This window comes from Zea mays, chromosome 9, assembly GCF_902167145.1.
Source record: "Zea mays cultivar B73 chromosome 9, Zm-B73-REFERENCE-NAM-5.0, whole genome shotgun sequence".
Classification (NCBI taxonomy): domain Eukaryota; kingdom Viridiplantae; phylum Streptophyta; class Magnoliopsida; order Poales; family Poaceae; genus Zea; species Zea mays.
This window is the reverse complement of record NC_050104.1, coordinates 155,040,722-155,060,467: the sequence shown is the minus strand read 5'-3', so window position 1 is coordinate 155,060,467 and position 19,746 is coordinate 155,040,722. Positions and strand designations below refer to the sequence as shown.

General features: G+C 56.6%; 1 protein-coding gene and 1 non-coding gene across 2 annotated transcripts; both read left to right on the top strand.

Moving 5' to 3' along the window:
• Nucleotides 1-2,655: 2,655 nt before the first annotated feature.
• LOC100284344 (uncharacterized) lies at nt 2,656-5,215 on the top strand. Its single transcript, NM_001157239.2, has 2 exons — nt 2,656-3,050; nt 3,288-5,215. Exons 1-2 carry the CDS (start codon nt 2,930-2,932, stop codon nt 4,760-4,762), a joined length of 1,596 nt encoding a protein of 531 aa, NP_001150711.1. The 5' UTR covers nt 2,656-2,929; the 3' UTR covers nt 4,763-5,215.
• A 1,820-nt stretch (nt 5,216-7,035) lies between these two features.
• Nucleotides 7,036-7,228, top strand: LOC111590221 (U2 spliceosomal RNA). The gene has a single exon (XR_004852925.1). It is a non-coding gene; the product is annotated as a U2 spliceosomal RNA (small nuclear RNA).
• Nucleotides 7,229-19,746: the final 12,518 nt, after the last annotated feature.

The window sequence follows — 19,746 nt, the reverse complement described above, 5'->3', positions numbered from 1 at the left end:
CCCGCTCTGCTCCGTTGGCCGTTGCGGTGCGGCCTAGGGTTCTCTCCTGCGGTTCTCCGGCTCCGACGCTCGGTCCGTCGTCCCCGACGCCCACACCCACACACACGCTACTGCTACGACTAGATATGAACTAATGTGACAACTCGTCGGTCCGTCGTCCGTTGGCCTAGGGTGCCTGTCACAGAATAATACCTGACGGAACTGAATTGCCAACTCGGTCTAATTGTCTTTATTGCTGACGAGCTGGGAAGAGGAAAGAAATAAATATATATACTTGTCGGTTCAAGTGTCTTGGATTAACCTGCACTCAACAGAGTCGCTACTGCTACGACTAATGTGACGGAAGTTGTCATGGCAGGAAAGACGGTGATGAGTGTGTGCAACAACATAGTTCCCGCATAAATGTGCGGCTGGAAATGGAACTGGAACTGGAAGAAGCTGCCCAGCCTTGTGTTGTCTTGTTGGTTGTTGCCGATGCGATGGACAGGGACCATGGCTGCCTGCGACGGCCTCATGTGATGTGATCGCCGCTGGATGCTCGCTCGCCGTGGTTCATAGCTAGTACAAATCTGTGTGCTTTGCGGATCCTGATCGCCTTGTATGGGTTTGAATCGGATCAAGGTCGGTTCTTGCCCCATTTATCACGGTACGTATTCGACCCGTATCTAGGGTCGTGTCGGTCCGTTCCTCACTGTTTGACGTATCGGGTCAGGTTTTTTTCAGGGTCAGATTGAGCTTTTTGACTTTGGGTCGGTTTTTGGGTCAAAAATCACGGCATGTAAATTATTACGGATAAAAAATTAGAGCTCATACCTGTCCGTTGCATTGGTCGAGTCGGCCGAATTTTTCAGGGGGCGGATCGGGTGGCCTATGACCAGGTCTATTATGAACATATGAACATACGAATTCGTGCATGATAGCAACGCACAGCGTAGCTGTTGAGCACCAAAGTTGACCGAGCGGCCTGAAGGCGGACGATTCGCGGTGGTGGTGCAGACGGTCCACGCGCGCGTAGAATCAGTTAGGATTCTGAGTATATTGCGGGATTTGTTAGCTAAATACGCGGGATTAACTCAGGAATCAGCTTGTAACAGGTCCAAACCTCCCCTTTATATATGTGAAGGGCTATGGCCGCTTCGAACCCCAACAATCGATCAATCAATATACATCTAGTTCTTTACATTTTGACCTAGGAGTAGACAGTAAATTAGATCCTTCTCTCTAATCTCCACCTCTCTCCGGCTCTATGTCGTTTAGAGGCGTCTGGGTGGCCTGCCGATTCCAAGACAAAGCTTAGAACCTCTCCTCCTCAACGGGGTCTCTCACAGGAGCGAGATTCAGGTGCCGTCGGCGAAATCCGCTGCCCCTACGCACGCGTGGAACTTTCGGCCATAAGGCGCGGACCGTCTAGCTCGTCAGGCATGATCCTAGCCCCTACGTTAGGTCATGGACCATCCGCGCCTCCACAGAGAGCACCACCGTTGTCGGTTCTCATTGCAGTAATTGACGCTCAGATCAACGCCAACATTAGCAAATAACAAGCAGATGTGCTGCTCGCTAGCGTGCGTTGCGCTGTCAAAATCGAAATGGCAACACAAGTCCTCGCGCATATTCTCTGGACCCCAGAATAATAACTTCTATACGTCTTTCCTATTGTTTTCATCCTATTTATTTTTTATGGTATAAATTTATTTATCACTAGAGATACTTTAACAATAATTTATTTGTTTTAATATTTTACTCTCTTTCTACCACATATCCGGAACTATAGATGGCCAAAAAGCACGAGGCCCGTGAGCCCGGCACGAAGCCCGCTTTTTGGGCCCGGTCCGAGCCCGGCACGGTAGAATAAGCGGCCGGGCTTGGACAGGAAACTAGGCCCGGCGGGCTAGCCCGACACGGCCCGTTTACCTCTAAACCCGTTAAGCCCGCTTTTCGACCCGTTTTTTTCGTGCTAAACGGGCCGGCCCGGCCCGGCCCGTTTAGGCCCGTTGCGGGCGGGCTTGGACAGAAAATTAAGACCACTGGCTCAGCAGGCCCGGCCCGATTTTTGACCGGGCTTCACCAGGCCCGGGCCGGGCGGCCCGTTTGGCAATCTCTATCCGGAACAGAGAACGAACTGGATCGCCGTGGTAATAAAAAAGCTCGCCGGGTCGAGCGCGGACGGCGATCCGGAAATGATCTGGACTGTAATCCGTATGGATACGCCGATGAGAAACTGGACAGCGACCTCACCTAGCGACGAGGTGGCGGCGGCGGCACGCCAGCGTGGTGCGCTGGTGGTGCCGGAGGATGCAAAGGGTGACGGCGCCGCCTTGACACAGGTCGCAGACTCGCAGTGGACTGGAGCCGATGGCACGAGCAAGGCGAAACCGAGTGTGATGCGAATATCTAGTGAGATATGCAGTTAATAGGCTAGTGTTACGTAGGATGTATACGGTGCCGATTGCCTCATACAGACTGCAGCGTGCCGTGCGATCGTATATTCGTATATAACTCAAACTCGTCAGAGAGAGAGCAGGAGAAGTACAGGCCAAGCAGAGCAAGTGATCTGCCGCGACAGCGAGCGTCCACTGATCGCCCTCCTCTCTCCTTTTGTACAGAGTCACGCACGGATGCTCCCTATATAACATGGCCAAGGACTGGCCAGCCTGCAGAGCCAGGCACCACGCACGGACCACTCGGTCTCATGTAGCTAGCAGCTAGCACTCACTAGCAGCGAAGAGTGAGGAGTGAGAGGACACGGTAACCCCAGCGGCATTCGCTGCTGGTACACCAATAATCGAGCAGCGTGCGAGAGAGAGAGACGAACCGAGCCACAGAGAAGAGGGAACGCGAAGCTACTGGCGAACTGACATAACACGCCTGCGATCGGTAGATAGATCTACATCATCTACACCGCCGAGGCGCCGACAACCACTTGGCGACCATGAGCACGGGCACGGACGCCGTCCCGGTCGCCGTGGCGCCGGCGAAGCGCCCGCCCATCAACAAGTACGCCTTCGCCTGCGCCCTGCTCGCCTCCATGAACTCCGTCCTCCTCGGCTATGGTAGGCTTCGGCTGTTCCAGTAAGGACGTGCGTGCGTGCATTTCGTTCCTTTCCGCCCGCGTCCTAGCTATTACTCCTTCGTTCATTCATCATGGAAGCATGCACGTAAATCAAAACAACATCAGCTGCTACATGGGATGAGACTATGAGACTCTCCGTCTCCTATACTGCGCTAACCATTCTCTTCTTTGATTGATGGCTGTGGCTGGCCATCGCCATATTCGATCGGTCGACCAGACATCTCGGTGATGAGCGGCGCGCAGCTGTTCATGAAGGAGGACCTCAAGATCACGGACACGCAGATCGAGATCCTCGCCGGCGTCATCAACATCTACTCGCTCTTCGGCTCCCTCGCCGCGGGCCTCACCTCCGACTGGCTCGGCCGCCGCTACACCATGGTGCTGGCGGCCGCCATCTTCTTCACGGGCGCGCTCCTCATGGGCCTCGCCCCGGACTACGGGTTCCTCATGGCGGGCCGCTTCGTGGCCGGCATCGGCGTCGGCTTCGCGCTCATGATCGCCCCCGTGTACACCGCCGAGGTGGCGCCCACCTCCGCGCGCGGCTTCCTCACCTCCTTCCCGGAGGTCTTCAACAACTTCGGCATCCTCCTCGGCTACGTCTCCAACTTCGCCTTCGCGCGCCTGCCCGTCCACCTCAGCTGGCGCGCCATGTTCCTGGTCGGCGCCGTGCCGCCCGTCTTCCTCGGCGTCGCCGTCCTCGCCATGCCGGAGTCGCCGCGCTGGCTCGTCATGCGGGGCCGCATCGACGACGCGCGCCGCGTGCTGCAGAAGACCTCCGACTCCCCCGCCGAGGCCGAGGAGCGTCTGCTCGACATCAAGAAGGTGGTCGGCATCCCCGAGGGCGTGACCGACGCCGACGACGTGGCCGCCATCGTCCGCGCCAGCAGCAAGGCATCGTCGTCGTCGTCGTCGTCGCGCCACGACGGGGTGTGGAAGGAGCTGCTCATCAACCCTTCCCGCCCCGTGCGCCGCATGCTCGTGGCGGGGCTCGGCCTCATGTTCATCCAGCAGGCCACGGGCGTGGACTGCGTGGTGATGTACAGCCCGCGGGTGTTCGAGCGGGCGGGCATCAAGTCCAAGACCAACTCGCTGGGCGCGTCCATGGCGGTGGGCGCGTGCAAGACCTTCTTCATACCCATCTCCACGCTGCTCCTGGACCGCATCGGCCGCCGCCCGCTGCTGCTGGCCAGCGGCGGCGGGATGACCATCTTCCTCTTCACGCTGGCCACGTCCTTGCACATGATGGACCGGCGCCCCGAGGGGGAGGCCGCGGCACTGGGCGCGGTGAGCATCGCGGCCATGCTGTCGTTCGTGGCGTCGTTCGCGTCCGGCCTGGGCCCCGTCGCCTGGGTCTACTGCTCCGAGATCTACCCGCTGCGGCTGCGCGCGCAGGCTGCTGCCATCGGCACGGGGCTCAACCGGATCATGAGCGGCGCCACCACCATGTCCTTCCTCTCGCTCTCCAACGCCATCACCATCGCCGGCAGCTTCTACCTCTACGCGTGCATCGCCGCCGCAGGCTGGGTGTTCATGTACTTCTTCCTGCCGGAGACCATGGGCAGGAGCCTGGAGGACACCGTGAAGCTCTTCGGCAAGGACGCGGACGACGAGGACGTCGGCGACAGCCGTCGTCACGCGCCCAGTAAGAAGCCCTCCACTTCCACTGAGCTTGAGCTCAGTGCTCAGCACTGAGTGATGTGCCATGCAACACGTGTCCTCCCGAGTGTGACCGAAGCTTATGTCTAAAGCTTCGATGATACAGTCTACTCCTAGTATCTTGTGTGCTCGAACTGTGGTGAATCTTTTGTAGATCCCGGGCCTCTCCTTTTTTTTCTGTTAGATTTGTAGATTTTTTTTGTTGATCTCGTGGCATAGTGCGTGTGAGTAGCGAGGGATTGGGGCACGCAACACTTTAGTCTAATTTGGATACTCTAGTAATGAGTGTGATTGGAGTGGATTGAGATGTATTGAGAGAATATTTGATCTATTGGTGATTTACACCCTCTTCAATCCCTCCAAAACACTTTAATCCAAAAGTATCCAAACTAGGCCTTAGAAAAAAATAGGAATATGCTAAAATTCGCCTGCATTTTAGTTTTGAATGTGATTGTTATTGAATATATTTTATCCTACAGTTATAAATTATTTTAGTGTAGTTAATATATACTATTTATATTTTCTATTTAAGAATATAAATTTAAAATACGAACCTCAACAATCTGTGTTAATAAAAAATAGAATAATTTATATAGTCATACAAAAAAAATTATTATCATACAAATACAAATCATAAATTATAAAAAGCAAAAAAAACCTATGTTAATCGACTGTATAAAAATGGTGTATAAAATAGTCCAAAAAACTTGATACCTGAAATGTAGCAGAAGTGGAAAAAAATTATGGGATGATACGATGTTCCACGACTGAAAATATGTATCTGCCTTGTACCACCTGCATCACCACAAAATTTTTGACGATGCACCACATGAGATTTGAGTTCTGCTGTGACAGTGTGCGGACGGTCAATTAATTAGCGATGGCACTGAATTATTAGCTAACGGGCGTGAGCCCGGTGACTGGCGTCGTTTTTTAATTTAAGATTGGTTGTTGAATGACACCAGCCTCACCCTGCAAGCCTGCCACTGATAGGATTATCCACACCTTGGATTGAGCAGAGGCGGCAGAGCTTACGTACCTTTTGCGCCAGCGTGACAGATATTTTATGTTTCGGTACTGTGTGCTGCTCGATCGGATGTGACGGCTCCTTGTCGCCCCTTCAAAATTATTGTACTACCTGTGCCCTTGCCATCATCGTATCTAGATTTTGTGGAAGGAAAGGAAAAAAGAGATGCTTCTCAATCATTATCAAAAGCATCCCAAGCAGCTTATCATTGACGTAGCTAGGATTTTTCTCGTGGGGTATGATATTAGAGTTTTTTTATAAATAATTTAATATAATATATAATAATTTGGCATACAGTTCAACACATAAATTTAAAATAACATATAAAACTATAAATTTAATATTTAAGTGTATATATTAGAATATAATATAATATATATTAATATTTTTTCATGGACCTTAGTGGACTAGTGAGCGGGTGGGCTGGCTCAGTGTATGCCATGGTCCACCCCGGAGGCCCGGACCACCCTCTATCTACCCTTACTCCCTCTGAAGCGTAAGATGAAGCCGAGCTTTCAGCTTGTTCGCTGCGGCTTGCTGCGGCTGCAATCCGGCTGCGGCTGCGGCTTCTACAGTATTTTTCTCTCTATGGATTGCAGCTGCAGCAGTCCAAACAGCTGCAACAGTGTCGGCTTGTAGCCAGCCGAACATGCCCTTTGGCAAATGGCACCGGGAGCGCCAAACATGTTGCACATTCTATAGCGAATTAGCGAGTGGTAATCCTTTTTATTCTGTACCCTTGCTTGCTTGGCTGTCTTCCAAATTCCAATGCAGGGTGTTTATGTTGTTTTGTGCCTTAAGTAGCCCTTACGTTAGATGCACATAATCTGACTCCTCATATATTCGCCTATATACAGTGTCCATGTGGACCGTGTCTTTGAAGAAGAAGGGAAAAAAAAGTTGTCGTACGACACGTGATCAGAATTTAAAAACTCATACGGACGCGTCTCGCCGTCTCCACGTTGTTCCATGCTCACATGGCTGATGCTGAAGTCACGCTCCACGTGCACCTCATACGGACACGGGTCAGCTTCCCGGATAACTGCGACGGGCTCCTCCTTGGGCTGTGACGGAACCCGGAAGCCCAGGCCAACACAGTAGTGATCCGGTTGTGAAGCCTGGCGTCTACTCATAACGCGGCCTTTTTTTTTTCTTGCTAACGAACCTTAGTTAGGTATACAACAATGCGCTAACGAACATTGATTAGTACCACATCGCAGGGTAACAGTCATTTGGCTGGTGAGGCGTGTACAAAATAAGGGGCATCACCGCAACAAAACTCATACCTTTCTCGGCCTTTTGGCTAAGATCAAGTGTAGTATCTGTTCTTATCAGTTTAATATCTGATATGTGGGCTATGTGCCTGCAATGATATTAAATCTATTTTTTATAGGGAGAATCTAACATGTAGCTTGCTACTAAGATTCTTGTGTCGCTCTAGCGTCGCACTATTGCTTGGGCTTGGCACAACCCTACTAATTCAAACATTGAAAGTTTAATTAATAATTTTTTTGCCTTGAAGCCAAGTAAGATATATTTTAGCCCAATTATATATGTTGTAAATTTTGGTATATATTTTGGTCCACTTGTCCAGGATGTCAAAAATAGATTATGTCTTTAAAACCTATAATAATATAATTAATAGTAAAAGAAAGTTAAGAGGTAAATGTTCCTACCAATCCAGTTGTCAAAAGATTGATTAATTTGCCTTTGAGCCAATAAAGATTTGTTTTAGTCCAAATGTCTTGGCACTCTAAATTGTTTATATTTGAATGACAAACTATATAATTCGACTTTTGTTTAAAAATGACTTTTGTGTTTAAAACCATCAAGTTTAAAGTTATAGAATATGAATATTAGGGTCTCTTGGACGGAGAATATGCATTGTGTAAGGTGAAATATGGATGCGAATAAAGACTAAATTATATATATGTTCAGAACCATTAGTGTCTTGTTCGGTTCTACTTATCGAAGAGGACTGAGGGGATTAAATTTATTTTTATTTAATTTTAACTAGTATAGGATTTAATCTCTGTTACTGCATCTCTAATTAAATACTCTATTCGTTCCAAATTGAAATTCATTTTATCCTTTTTAGTAGATTCATATGATAATTAATGTATATGTTTTATATATGTGTCTAGATCCATTATCATCTATATAAGTATATACATAAAAATATCTAAAACGACTACTATTTTAGAACGAATGAGTAAGTCCTAAGAATAATTAAAGGTAAATGATGAATGTTGTAGAATCTTATTTTCTCTCATATAATATGAGGGGTGTTTGGTTTCTAAGGACTAATTTGTAGTTCCTTTATTTTATTCTATTTTAGTATCTAATTTGTTAAATATAAAAACTAATATGGAGTTTTAGTTTCTATATTCGACAATCTAGGAACTAAAATATAATACAATGGAGAGACAAGAAAATAGTTTGTATAAACCAGATACCCCTCAACATGAGATCTCTCGAACGTATGATATATCTCGTGTGTAGGACTGAAAAAGAACCAATGGGTAGTTCTCGTCTCACTTTCTAATTTTGTTCGAGCTATTTTTTCTTCTAATTTCGTAGCTTTCATTTTTATATTTGTAGAAAATATGTAAACAACACATAGGTTATCACATAGGGCGTGATTGGTTGGTAAGCGCAGGAGCGCTGGGCTCAAGCCAGCCTAGACCAGTAGAGAATATCGCTCTTCCTTATCTCTGCGGCTGGGTGGCACGCGCGCGTGCGGGCTCGTTCCTGTCGATACTGGTAACCAATCACAGGCGCATGCCCAATCAACGCATCTTGTGAACCTAGACGTGATGGTGGGGCAACCAATCATGCCCATAATTCTCCCGGGTTCCAATATATCTTTATATATGATACACGTGTTAACATAACATATGCTCTCTCTATTCTAAATTATATTCCTAAGTTAGTATTCTAAATTATAAGTTAAAATCCGTTTGGCAGGTGTCGGGGACCATAATTAGGGGTACCCTCAAGACGCCTAATTCTCAGCTGGTAACCCCCATCAGCATAAAGCTGCAAAGGCCTGATGGGTACGATTAAGTCAAGGATCAGTCCACACGAGTGACTCGATCACGCTTCACCCGAGCCTAGCCTCGGCCAAGGGCAGCCGACCTCGAGAGACTTCCGTCTCGCCCGAGGCCCCCCTTTTTACGGCGGACACATCACCGGCTCGCCCAAGGCCTTGGCTTCGCTCAGAAGCAACCCTGACTAAATCGCCACACCAACTGACCGAGTTGCAGGAGCATTTAACGCAAAGGTGGCCTGACACCTTTATCCTGACACGCGCCCCCCGGCAGAGCCGACGTGACCGCCGTCACTCCACCGCTCCACTGACCAGTCTGACAGAATGACAGCGCCGCCTGCGCCACTCCGACTGCGGTGCCACTCGACAGAGTGAGTCTGACAGACAGTCAGGCCTTGCCAAAAGCGCCACGGCGAACTCCGCTCCGCCCGACCACAGGGCTCGGACTCGGGCTAAGACCCGGAAGACGGCGAACTCCGCTCCGCCCGACCCCAGGGCTCGGACTCGGGCTAAGACCCGGAAGACGGCGAACTCCGCTCCGCCCGACCCCAGGGCTCGGACTCGGGCTAAGACCCGGAAGACGGCGAACTCCGCTCCGCCCGACCCCAGGGCTCGGACTCGGGCTAAGACCCGGAAGACGGCGAACTCCGCTCCACCCGACCCCAGGTCTCGGACTCGGGCTAAGACCCGGAAGACGACGAAACTCCGCCTCGCCCGACCCCAGGGCTCGGACTCCGCCCTGGCCTCGGCCGAACGACCTCCGCCTCGCCCGACCCCATGGCTCGGACTCGGCCTCGGCAACAGAAGACAGACTCAACCTCGGCTTCGGAGGAGCCCCCACGTCACCCTGCCTAGGGCACAGACCCGCCACGTCAATAGGAAGCGCCATCATCGTCCTACCCCGAATCGACTCGGGTCACGGAGAACAAGACCGGCGTCCCATCCGGCCAGCCCCGCCGGATGGGCAATGATGGCGCTCCACAAGCTCTGTGACGACGGCGGCCCCCAGCTCTCTTACGGAAGCAGGGCGACGTCAGCAAGGACTCGACCGCTCCGACAGCTGTCCCTCCGCCAGGCTCCGTCGCACCTCCGACAGCCACGACATCACGCCAGCAAGGTGCCAAGACCTCTCCGGCTGCCACATGGGCATGTACCTAGGGCGCTAGCTCTCTCTCCGCTAGACACGTAGCACTCTGCTACACCCCCCATTGTACACCTGGATCCTCTCCTTACGACTATAAAAGGGAGGACCAGGGCCTTCTTAGAAAAGGTTGGCCGCGCGGCACCGAGGACGGGACAGGCGCTCTCTTGGGGCCGCTCGCTTCCCTCGCCCGCGTGGACGCTTGTAACCCCCCTACTACAAGCGCACCCGACCTGGGCGCGGGACGAACACGAAGGCCGCGGGACTTCCACCTCTCTCACGCTCGACTCCGGCCACCTCGCCTCTCCCCCCTTCGCACTCGCCCACGCGCTCGACCCATCTGGGCTGGGGCACGCAGCACACTCACTCGTCGGCTTTGGGACCCCCCTGTCTCGAAACGCCGACAGTTGGCGCGCCAGGTAGGGGCCTGCTGCGTGCTGACGAACAGCTCCCCGTCAAGCTCCAGATGGGCAGTCTCCAGCAACCTCTCCGGCCCGGGGCGGTGCTTCGTTTCGGGACTCTTGAGTTCATGTCCTTCGACGGCAGCTACAACATGATACTTCTTCCACCGCCGCGCGACAACGACAATGGCGGCCGACAACCCGCTCGCCGGCGGCGGAATCGACGACATCTTCCCCGCGTGGTGGAAGAGCAACATTCGAGCTCGCTCCGTTCTCTCCCCCGCCAACAGAGGAGGAGGCGGGGCCATCAAGGCCAAGCGGGAGGCCGCGCTTCGTTGGCCGTCGAGCGAATCGACGCCCCCGACGCCCCGACGGAAGGCACGCCGGACGTCGACCTCGCGTTCAAGACGAAGGCAAGCGCCGTCCCCCCGCGACACGCTGACCCGAGCAAGAAGACGACGCCGGCGCGCTCGCGGAAAGCCTGCAGGACGTCGCCCTCGTACCTGAGATGACGGTGCAACCAGTCCCCGATGTGACTACGTCGCTCCTCGTCGACCAAAAGGTACCGACTAACTCCCATCTTACGTCATTTCGACTCGGCCTCAACCCGCCAAACGACCTCGCTTTGGCAGGCGCTCTCATTGAGGCGAGTGCAACCCCACTGGGGGTTCGTATACGGTCGCCTTGGGACCGGCTGACGGACGTCTCGACCTACGGGCCCTCTGGGTCCGAGGAAGATGACGACCCCAGCGTCTGTTGGGATTTCTCCGGACTTGGCAACCCCAGTGCCATGCGGGACTTCATGACCGCATGTGACTACTGCCTATCCGACTGTTCCGACGGAAGCCGCAGCCTTGGCGACGAGAGCTGCGGCCCAAGCCGCGAATGTTTCCACATCGAGCTAGGGGATCCCTCCGAAGGCAACCATCTCGGCATGCCTGAGGACGGTGATCTTCCTAGGCCGGTGCCTCGCGCCGACATCCCACGGGAGCTAGCTGTGGTCCCCGCTCCGGCGGGGGGTTACGACCCACAACTCGAGCAAGTCCGCGAGGCGCAGGTCAGGCTCAACGAGGGAACAGGAGCGCTTGAGCCGATCCGTCGGGACGTCGGGCAGGTATGGGCGGGCCAACCCCTGGCCGGAGAAATACGTCACCTGCCCCAAGGTCTCCAGCACCGCGTCGCCAACGATGTCAGGGTCAGGCTGCCGCCCGCATCCAGCGGGGTTGGTCAGAACCTGGCAGCCGCAGCGATGCTCCTCCGCGCGATGCCGGAGCCATCAACCACCGAGGGTCGGCGAATCCAGGGAGAGCTCAAGAATCTCCTGGAAGGCGCTGCGGCCCGACGGGCCGAGAGCATTGCCTCCCGAAGGCAAGGATATCCCTCGGAACCTCATGCCACGGCTTCCCGATTCATGCGGGAAGCCTCGGTCTACACCGGGCGCACGCGCAACACCGCGCCTGCGGCCCCGGGCCACCTCGGCAACGAGCACCATCGACGCGACCGTCGGGCCCACCTCGACGAAAGGGTGCGCCGAGGCTACCACCCCAGGCGTGGGGGGCGCTACGACAGCGGGGAGGATCGGAGTCCCTTGCCCGAACCACCCGGTCCGCAGGCCTTCAGTCGGGCCATCCGACGGGCGCCATTCCCGACCCGGTTCCGACCCCCGACTACTATCACGAAGTACTCGGGGGAAACGAGACCGGAACTGTGGCTCGCGGACTACCGCCTTGCCTGCCAACTAGGTGGGACGGACGACGACAACCTCATCATCCGTAACCTCCCCATGTTCCTCTCCGACACTGCTCGCGCCTGGTTGGAGCACCTGCCTCCGGGGCAGATCTCCAACTGGGACGACTTGGTCCAAGCCTTCGCTGGCAATTTCCAGGGCACATACGTGCGCCCCAGGAATTCCTAGGACCTTCGAAGCTGCCGGCAACAGCCGGGGGAGTCGCTCCGGGACTACATCCGGCGATTCTCGAAGCAGCGCACCGAGCTGCCCAACATCACCGACTCGGATGTCATCGGCGCGTTCCTCGCCGGCACCACTTGCCGCGACCTGGTGAGCAAGCTGGGTCGCAAGACCCCCACCAGGGCGAGCGAGCTGATGGACATCGCCACCAAGTTCGCCTCTGGCCAGGAGGCGGTCGAGGCTATCTTCCGAAAGGACAAGCAGCCCCAGGGCCGCCCATCGGAAGAGGCTCCCGAGGCGTCTGCTCCACGCGGCGCCAAGAAGAAAGGCAAGAGGAAGTCGCAATCGAAACGCGACGCCGCTGACACGGACCTTGTCGCCGCCGCCGAGCACAAGAACCCTCGGAAGCCCCCCGGAGGTGCAAACCTCTTCGACAAGATGCTCAAGGAGCCGTTCCCCTACCATCAGGGGCCCGTCAAGCACACCCTCGAGGAGTGCGTTATGCTTCGGCGTCACTTCCACAGGGCCGGGCCACCCGCCGAGGGTGGCAGGGCCCGCGACGACGACAAGAACGAAGATCACCAAGCAGGAGAGTTCCCCGAGGTCCGCGACTGCTTCATGATCTATGGAGGGCATGCGGCGAATGCCTCGGCTCGGCATCGCAAGCAAGAGCGCCGGGAGGTCTGCTCGGTGAAGGTGGCGGCGCCAGTCTACCTAGACTGGTCCGACAAGCCCATCACCTTCGACCAGGCCGACCACCCCGACCATGTGCCGAGCCCGGGGAAATACCCGCTCGTCGTCGACCCCGTTGTCGGCAATGTCAGGCTCACCAAGGTCCTGATGGATGGGGGCAGCTGCCTCAACATCATCTACGCCGAGACCCTCAAGCTCCTGCGCGTCGATCTGTCCTCCGTCCGAGCAGGCGCTGCGCCCTTCCACGGGATCATCCCTGGGAAGCGCGTCCAGCCCCTCGGGCGACTCGACCTCCCCGTCTGCTTCGGGACGCCCTCCAACTTCCGAAGGGAGACCCTGATGTTCGAGGTGGTCGGGTTCCGAGGAACCTACCACGCCGTACTAGGGAGGCCATGCTACGCGAAGTTCATGGCCGTCCCCAACTACACCTACTTGAAGCTCAAGATGCCGGGCCCCAACGGGGTCATCACCGTCGGCCCCACGTACAAACACGCGTTCGAATGCGACGTGGAGTGCGTGGAGTACGCCGAGGCCCTCGCCGAGTCCGAGGCCCTCATCGCCGACCTGGAGAACCTCTCCAAGGAGGTGCCAGACGTGAAGCGCCATGCCGGCAACTTCGAGCCAGCAGAGACGGTTAAGGCCGTCCCTCTTGACCCCAGTGGCGACACCACCAAGCAGGTCCGGATCGGTTCCGGGCTCGACCCCAAATAGGAAGCAGTGCTCGTCGACTTTCTCCGCGCAAACGCCGACGTCTTTGCGTGGAGTCCCTCGGACATGCCCGGCATACCAAGGGATGTCGCCGAGCACTCGCTGGATATTCGGGCCGAAGCCCGACCCGTCAGGCAGTCTCTGCGCCGATTCGACGAGGAGAAGCGCAGAGTGATTGGCGAAGAGATCCACAAGCTAATGGCAACAGGGTTCATCAAAGAGGTATTCCATCCCGAATGGCTTGCCAACCCTGTGCTTGTGAGGAAGAAAGGGGGGAAATGGCGGATGTGTGTAGACTACACTGGTCTCAACAAAGCATGTCCGAAGGTTCCCTACCCTCTGCCTCGCATCGATCAAATCGTGGATTCCACCGCTGGGTGCGAAACCCTGTCCTTCCTCGATGCCTACTCAGGGTATCACCAGATCCGGATGAAAGAGTCCGACCAGCTCACGACTTCTTTCATCACGCTGTTCGGCATGTACTGCTATGTCGCCATGCCGTTCGGTTTGAGGAATGCGGGCGCGACGTACCAGCGGTGCATGAACCATGTGTTCGGCGAACACATCGGTCGCACAGTCGAGGCCTACGTCGATGACATCGTAGTCAAGACAAGGAAGGCTTCCGACCTCCTCTCCGACCTTGAAGTGACATTCCGATGTCTCAAGGCGAAAGGAGTCAAGCTCAATCCTGAGAAGTGTGTCTTCGGGGTGCCCCGAGGCATGCTCCTAGGGTTCATCGTCTCCGAGCGAGGCATCGAAGCCAACCCGGAGAAGATCGCGACCATCACCAGCATGGGGCCCATCAAGGACTTAAAAGGTGTACAGAGGGTCATGGGATGCCTCGCGGCCCTGAGCCGCTTCATCTCACGCCTCGGCGAAAGAGGTCTTCCTCTGTACCGCCTCTTAAGGAAGGCCGAGTGTTTCGCTTGGACCCCTGAGGCCGAGGAAGCCCTCGGCAACCTGAAGGCGCTCCTTACGAAGGCGCCTGTCTTGGTGCCCCCGGCGGATGGAGAAGCCCTCTTGGTCTACGTCGCCGCGACCACTCAGGTGGTTAGCGCCGCGATTGTGGTCGAGAGGCAAGAGGAAGGGCATGCATTGCCCGTTCAGAGGCCGGTCTACTTCGTCAGCGAAGTGCTGTCCGAGACCAAGATCCGCTACCCACAAGTTCAAAAGCTGCTATATGCTGTGATCCTGACAAGGCGGAAGCTGCGACACTACTTCGAGTCTCATCCGGTAACTGTGGTGTCATCCTTCCCCCTGGGGGAGATCATCCAGTGCCGAGAGGCCTCGGGCAGGATCGCAAAGTGGGCGGTGGAAATCATGGGCGAAACGATCTCGTTCGCCCCTCGGAAGGCCATCAAGTCCCAGGTGTTGGCGGACTTCGTAGCCGAATGGGTTGACACCCAGTTGCCGACGGCTCCGATCCAACCGGAGCTCTGGACCATGTTTTTCGATGGGTCGCTGATGAAGACAGGAGCCGGCGCGGGCCTGCTCTTCATCTCGCCCCTTGGAAAGCACCTGCGCTACGTGCTGCGCCTCCATTTCCCGGCGTCCAACAATGTGGCCGAGTACGAAGCTCTGGTCAACGGGTTGCGAATCGCCATCGAGCTAGGGGTCAGACGCCTCGACGCCCGCGGCGATTCGCAGCTCGTCATCGACCAAGTCATGAAGAACTCCCACTGCCGCGACCCGAAGATGGAGGCCTACTGCGACGAGGTTTGGCGCCTGGAAGACAAGTTCTTCGGGCTCGAGCTCAACCACATCGCTCGGCGCTACAACGAAACCGCAGACGAGCTGGCTAAAATAGCCTCGGGGCGAACGACGGTCCCCCCAGACGTCTTCTCCCAGGATCTGCATCGACCCTCTGTCAAGATCGACGACGCGCCCGAGCCCGAGGCACCCTCGGCTCAAGCCGAGGCACCCTCGGCTCAGCCCGAGGTACCCTCAGCTCAGCCCGAGGTACCCTCGGCCCCCGAGGGCGAGGCACTGGACGTCGAGGAAGAGCAGAGCGGGGCCACGCCTGATCGAGATTGGTAGGCCCCGTACCTGCAATATCTCCGTCGAGGAGAGCTACCCCCCGACCAAGTCGAGGCTCGGCGGGTAGCGCGACGCGCCAAGTCGTTCGTCTTGCTGGGCGATGAAGAGGAGCTCTACCATCGCAGCCCCTCGGGCATCCTCCAGCGATGCATCTCCATCGCCGAAGGTTGGGAACTGTCGCAAGAAATACACTCGGGGGCTTGCGGCCACCACGCGGCGCCCCGAGCCCTTGTCGGGAATGCTTTCCGGCAAGGCTTCTACTGGCCAACGGCGGTGGCTGACGCCACTAGAATTGTCCGCACCTGCGAAGGGTGCCAATTCTATGCAAAGCAGACCCACCTGCCCGCTCAGGCTCTGCAGACGATACCCATCAGTCCATCACCTGGCCCTTCGCCGTATGGGGTCTGGACCTCGTCGGTCCCTTGCAGAAGGCGCCCGGGGGCTACACGCACCTGCTGGTCGCCATCGACAAATTCTCCAAGTGGATCGAGGTCCGACCTCTGAACAGCATCAGGTCCGAGCAGGCGGTGGCGTTCTTCACCAACATCATCCATCGCTTCGGGGTCCCGAACTCCATCATCACCGACAATGGCACCCAGTTCACCAGCAAAAAATTCTTAGATTTTTGCGAGGATCACCATATCCGGGTGGACTGGGCCGCCGTGGCTCATCCCATGTCGAATGGGCAAGTAGAGCGTGCCAACGGCATGATTCTACAAGGGCTCAAGCCTCGGATCTACAACGACCTCAACAAGTTCGGCAAGCGGTGGATGAAGGAACTCCCCTCAGTGGTCTGGAGCCTAAGGACGACGCCGAGTCGTGCCACGGGTTTCACGCCGTTTTTCCTGGTCTACGGGGCTGAAGCTATCTTGCCCACTGACCTGGAATACGGCTCCCCGAGGACGAGGGCCTACACCGATCAAAGCAACCAAGCTAGCCGAGAAGAATCGTTGGACCAGCTGGAGGAGGCTCGGGACAGGGCCTTACTACACTCGGCGCGGTACCAGCAGTCCCTGCGACGCTACCACGCCCGAGGGGTCCGGTCCCGGGACCTCCAGGTGGGCGATCTGGTGCTTCGGCTGCGGCAAGACGCCCGAGGGAGGCACAAGCTCACGCCCCCCTGGGAAGGGCCATTCGTCATCGCCAAAATTCTGAAGCCCGGAACATACAAGCTGGCCAACAATCAAGGCGAGATCTACGGCAACGCCTGGAACATCAAACAGCTACGTCGCTTCTACCCTTAAGATGTTTCCAAGTTGTTCATATACCTCGCACCTACGCAAAGTTTAGTCGTCAAGGAAGGGTCGGCCTAGCCTCTTTAAAGCCCGACCCTCCCTCGGGGGCTAAAAGGGGAGAGACCCCCTCTGCGTCGAATTTTTCCTTGAAAAAGGATCTCTTTTTAGCAGGATTACTTTCGTGCTTCTTGACTACTTCGGAAAGCGGATCCTGGAAACGACGGAGTACACGTAAGCAGCCAAGGCTGACCGAGCCGAGGGACTCCTACGCCTCCGGGATACGGATACCTCACTCATCACCTTCTGCGATAAGTAACTCGCGCTCGGATAAAGCGACTCCGTGGACCGAACAAGTCTTCACGTTCGGAAGCTCTCCTGCCGAAGCAGTCCTTCAAGCTTTCTCGACTAAGTCGGGGACAGGGCCTCATGAACGGGTGAAAGTACGCGTAAGCGGCAAGGCCGACCGAGCCGAGGGATTCCCACGCCTCTGGGATACGGATACCTCACTCGTCCCTTCCGCGAGAAGCAACTCTCGCTCACACAAACATCCCTGTTACCGACAGAGTCCAGATGCTCGAAACAAGAGGAAAAAAGACGCAGCTTCGCAAGCACGGCGAGGGTGTGTTTTCTGGCCTCGGCGGCCGCAGAAGGCACACGCTACAAGACGATCTGATCCTGCAGGCTCGGGTCTTCATGCTGAAGGGAGCCGTAGCACCCTCGGCATCGACGACGTCTTCAGCAAAGTCCGACCCAGCCTCGGACGGCGACGCGGTCCAGGGACTCCTCCGGGAATCCGGCCCGAGCAGGCGGCTCGGCCGGTTACCCCTGGGGCCTCGGCCAACCGGCTTCCAAGGGCGCCAGCCCGACCCGAGGCCTCGGCTGATCGACTTTGGCGTCGGCTCCGCTGACGGACAACACGGCTAGGCTCCGGCCAACCAGGTTCCCATTCTCGAGCCAACTCCGCCTCTGTTCATACTGATATCGCTACCCCTGGCCTCGGCTCATCGAAGGGCGGCCGAGGGGTCTCTTTAACTAAGCTAGAGGAGCCCCAGACAGCAAGGCCGATCGAGCCGAGGGATTCCTACGCCTCCGGGATACGGATACCTCACTCGTCACCTTGACACGGGGCGACTCATGCTTGGTAAAGCGGTTCAGATAATCAACAGGCGAGACTTAGTGCTCGAAAATGAGGAAAAAACACGGCTCCGTGCCGAAATTACATACATGTTCAGGCCCCGACAGCCGCAATGAACAAACACACCGGCATTCGAGATGCCATTACAAACGGAACTCCGGTTCCCCCTCCGCAGGTACGAACAACCTCACTCCGAGGGGGAAGGCCTGCGGAGCAACGGAAGGCCGACGAACGGCGCGCCGTCACCTGCTCCAGCAGTGGCGACGACGACGACTTCTGCTCCGGGGGGTCGAACAGCGGCAACACTGACCCTAGGGCGGATGCTGCTGCCAGGAGGCCCCCGCCCACGACAAAACTCGTGAGGCAAGGACGGACAGAAGGCCGTAGAGTTGGAGGTCAGTCCGTGGCCGGCCCCGGCTATCGCGCCGGCGGAAGAACCTCTTCCAGCTGCCATGGCGGACGTCGGCGCCGCGAGCGGCTCCGAAGCCACTCGCGTCTGAAGACCGGGCATGCTGCAGCTGCCAGCGCCACGGACAACAACCGCTCCTCCCCCCCCATCACTGAGTGAAGGAGCGGGCCGCCGCCCACGCGGGGGCCGACCTCAACTCGGCGCACTCCCCTCCCTAGCCCTGGTGATGAAAATCCTTGAGGCTGAGGGAGGGGCAGAGGCCGCAGCCCGGCTCGCTTTCCCCCACCATCAAGCCGGAGGTCACCATCTCGGGTGACCGCCGGTGGAGGGGAGCAGCCGGGCTGCATGATGAAAATCCTTGAAGCCGAACGATGGCTGAGAGGTACCAACTCCCATGGAGTTGCGTTCCTCCAACGAGGAGGCAGAAAGGCGGTGGATACCCCCCATTCGGGGGCTTGGAAGATGGAAAGACACGACGCATAAGGGAGGAAGAAGACATGGTTGCCTTCTGAAAGGAGTCTCCCTCCTTTTAAAGGCAACTCTCCCTACGTGCGCCCCCAGACGCCACGGGCTGAGTCTTCTCCAACGCGCTCCAAGGCCCTCCCCTGCGACTCGGGGGCTGGGTCCCGCATGTCATGCAAACCGGCTCAGGGCAGAAGAAGCCAAACCGCCGCGCGTGGTGCGCACGACCGCCCAGCGGATACGAGTGACCCCCCACTTTTGCCCAGACCAACGGGCGGAAGGGGCGGGCAGCCATGCAGGCGGCATGCAACCGCGCCAGGTGGACGCGCTTCTCCGACTTCTGACACGCCAGCTTGGAAGCCCAGGCCCACGCGTCAAGCAACCGGCGCACCAGTTGCTGCATGCAAGCAACCGCACCGCCACTTGTGCCACCGTCGCGCCTCTTCGGTTGCGGAGCCTATGCCGCGACTCGAGGCGACCCAGCAGCGCTAGCCTGGCGCGTTGGTCAAAGCGACCGAAAGTGGGCCGGCAGTAATGGCAGTGGCAGGCGGGCGGGCGCAGCAGTCACGTCGTCAGCCAGGCTCACGTCTCATCCTGGGGCAGCAAGAGTGCCTCCTCCCACGGCGTGAAGACGGTGCACCCGTGACCCGTTCCTTGAACGGATCGCGCACGCGCAACGGCCGCCTCGCCAACCACTCGCCCCGTCGCATTAACTCCGCGGCGGGACACGCGGCGCCTCTGGCGGGAGAAGCGCGCGACGCTTCGCCTTCGCCGTAATAACCGCGTCAAAAAGAGGTACGCCACGTCGTTCGAT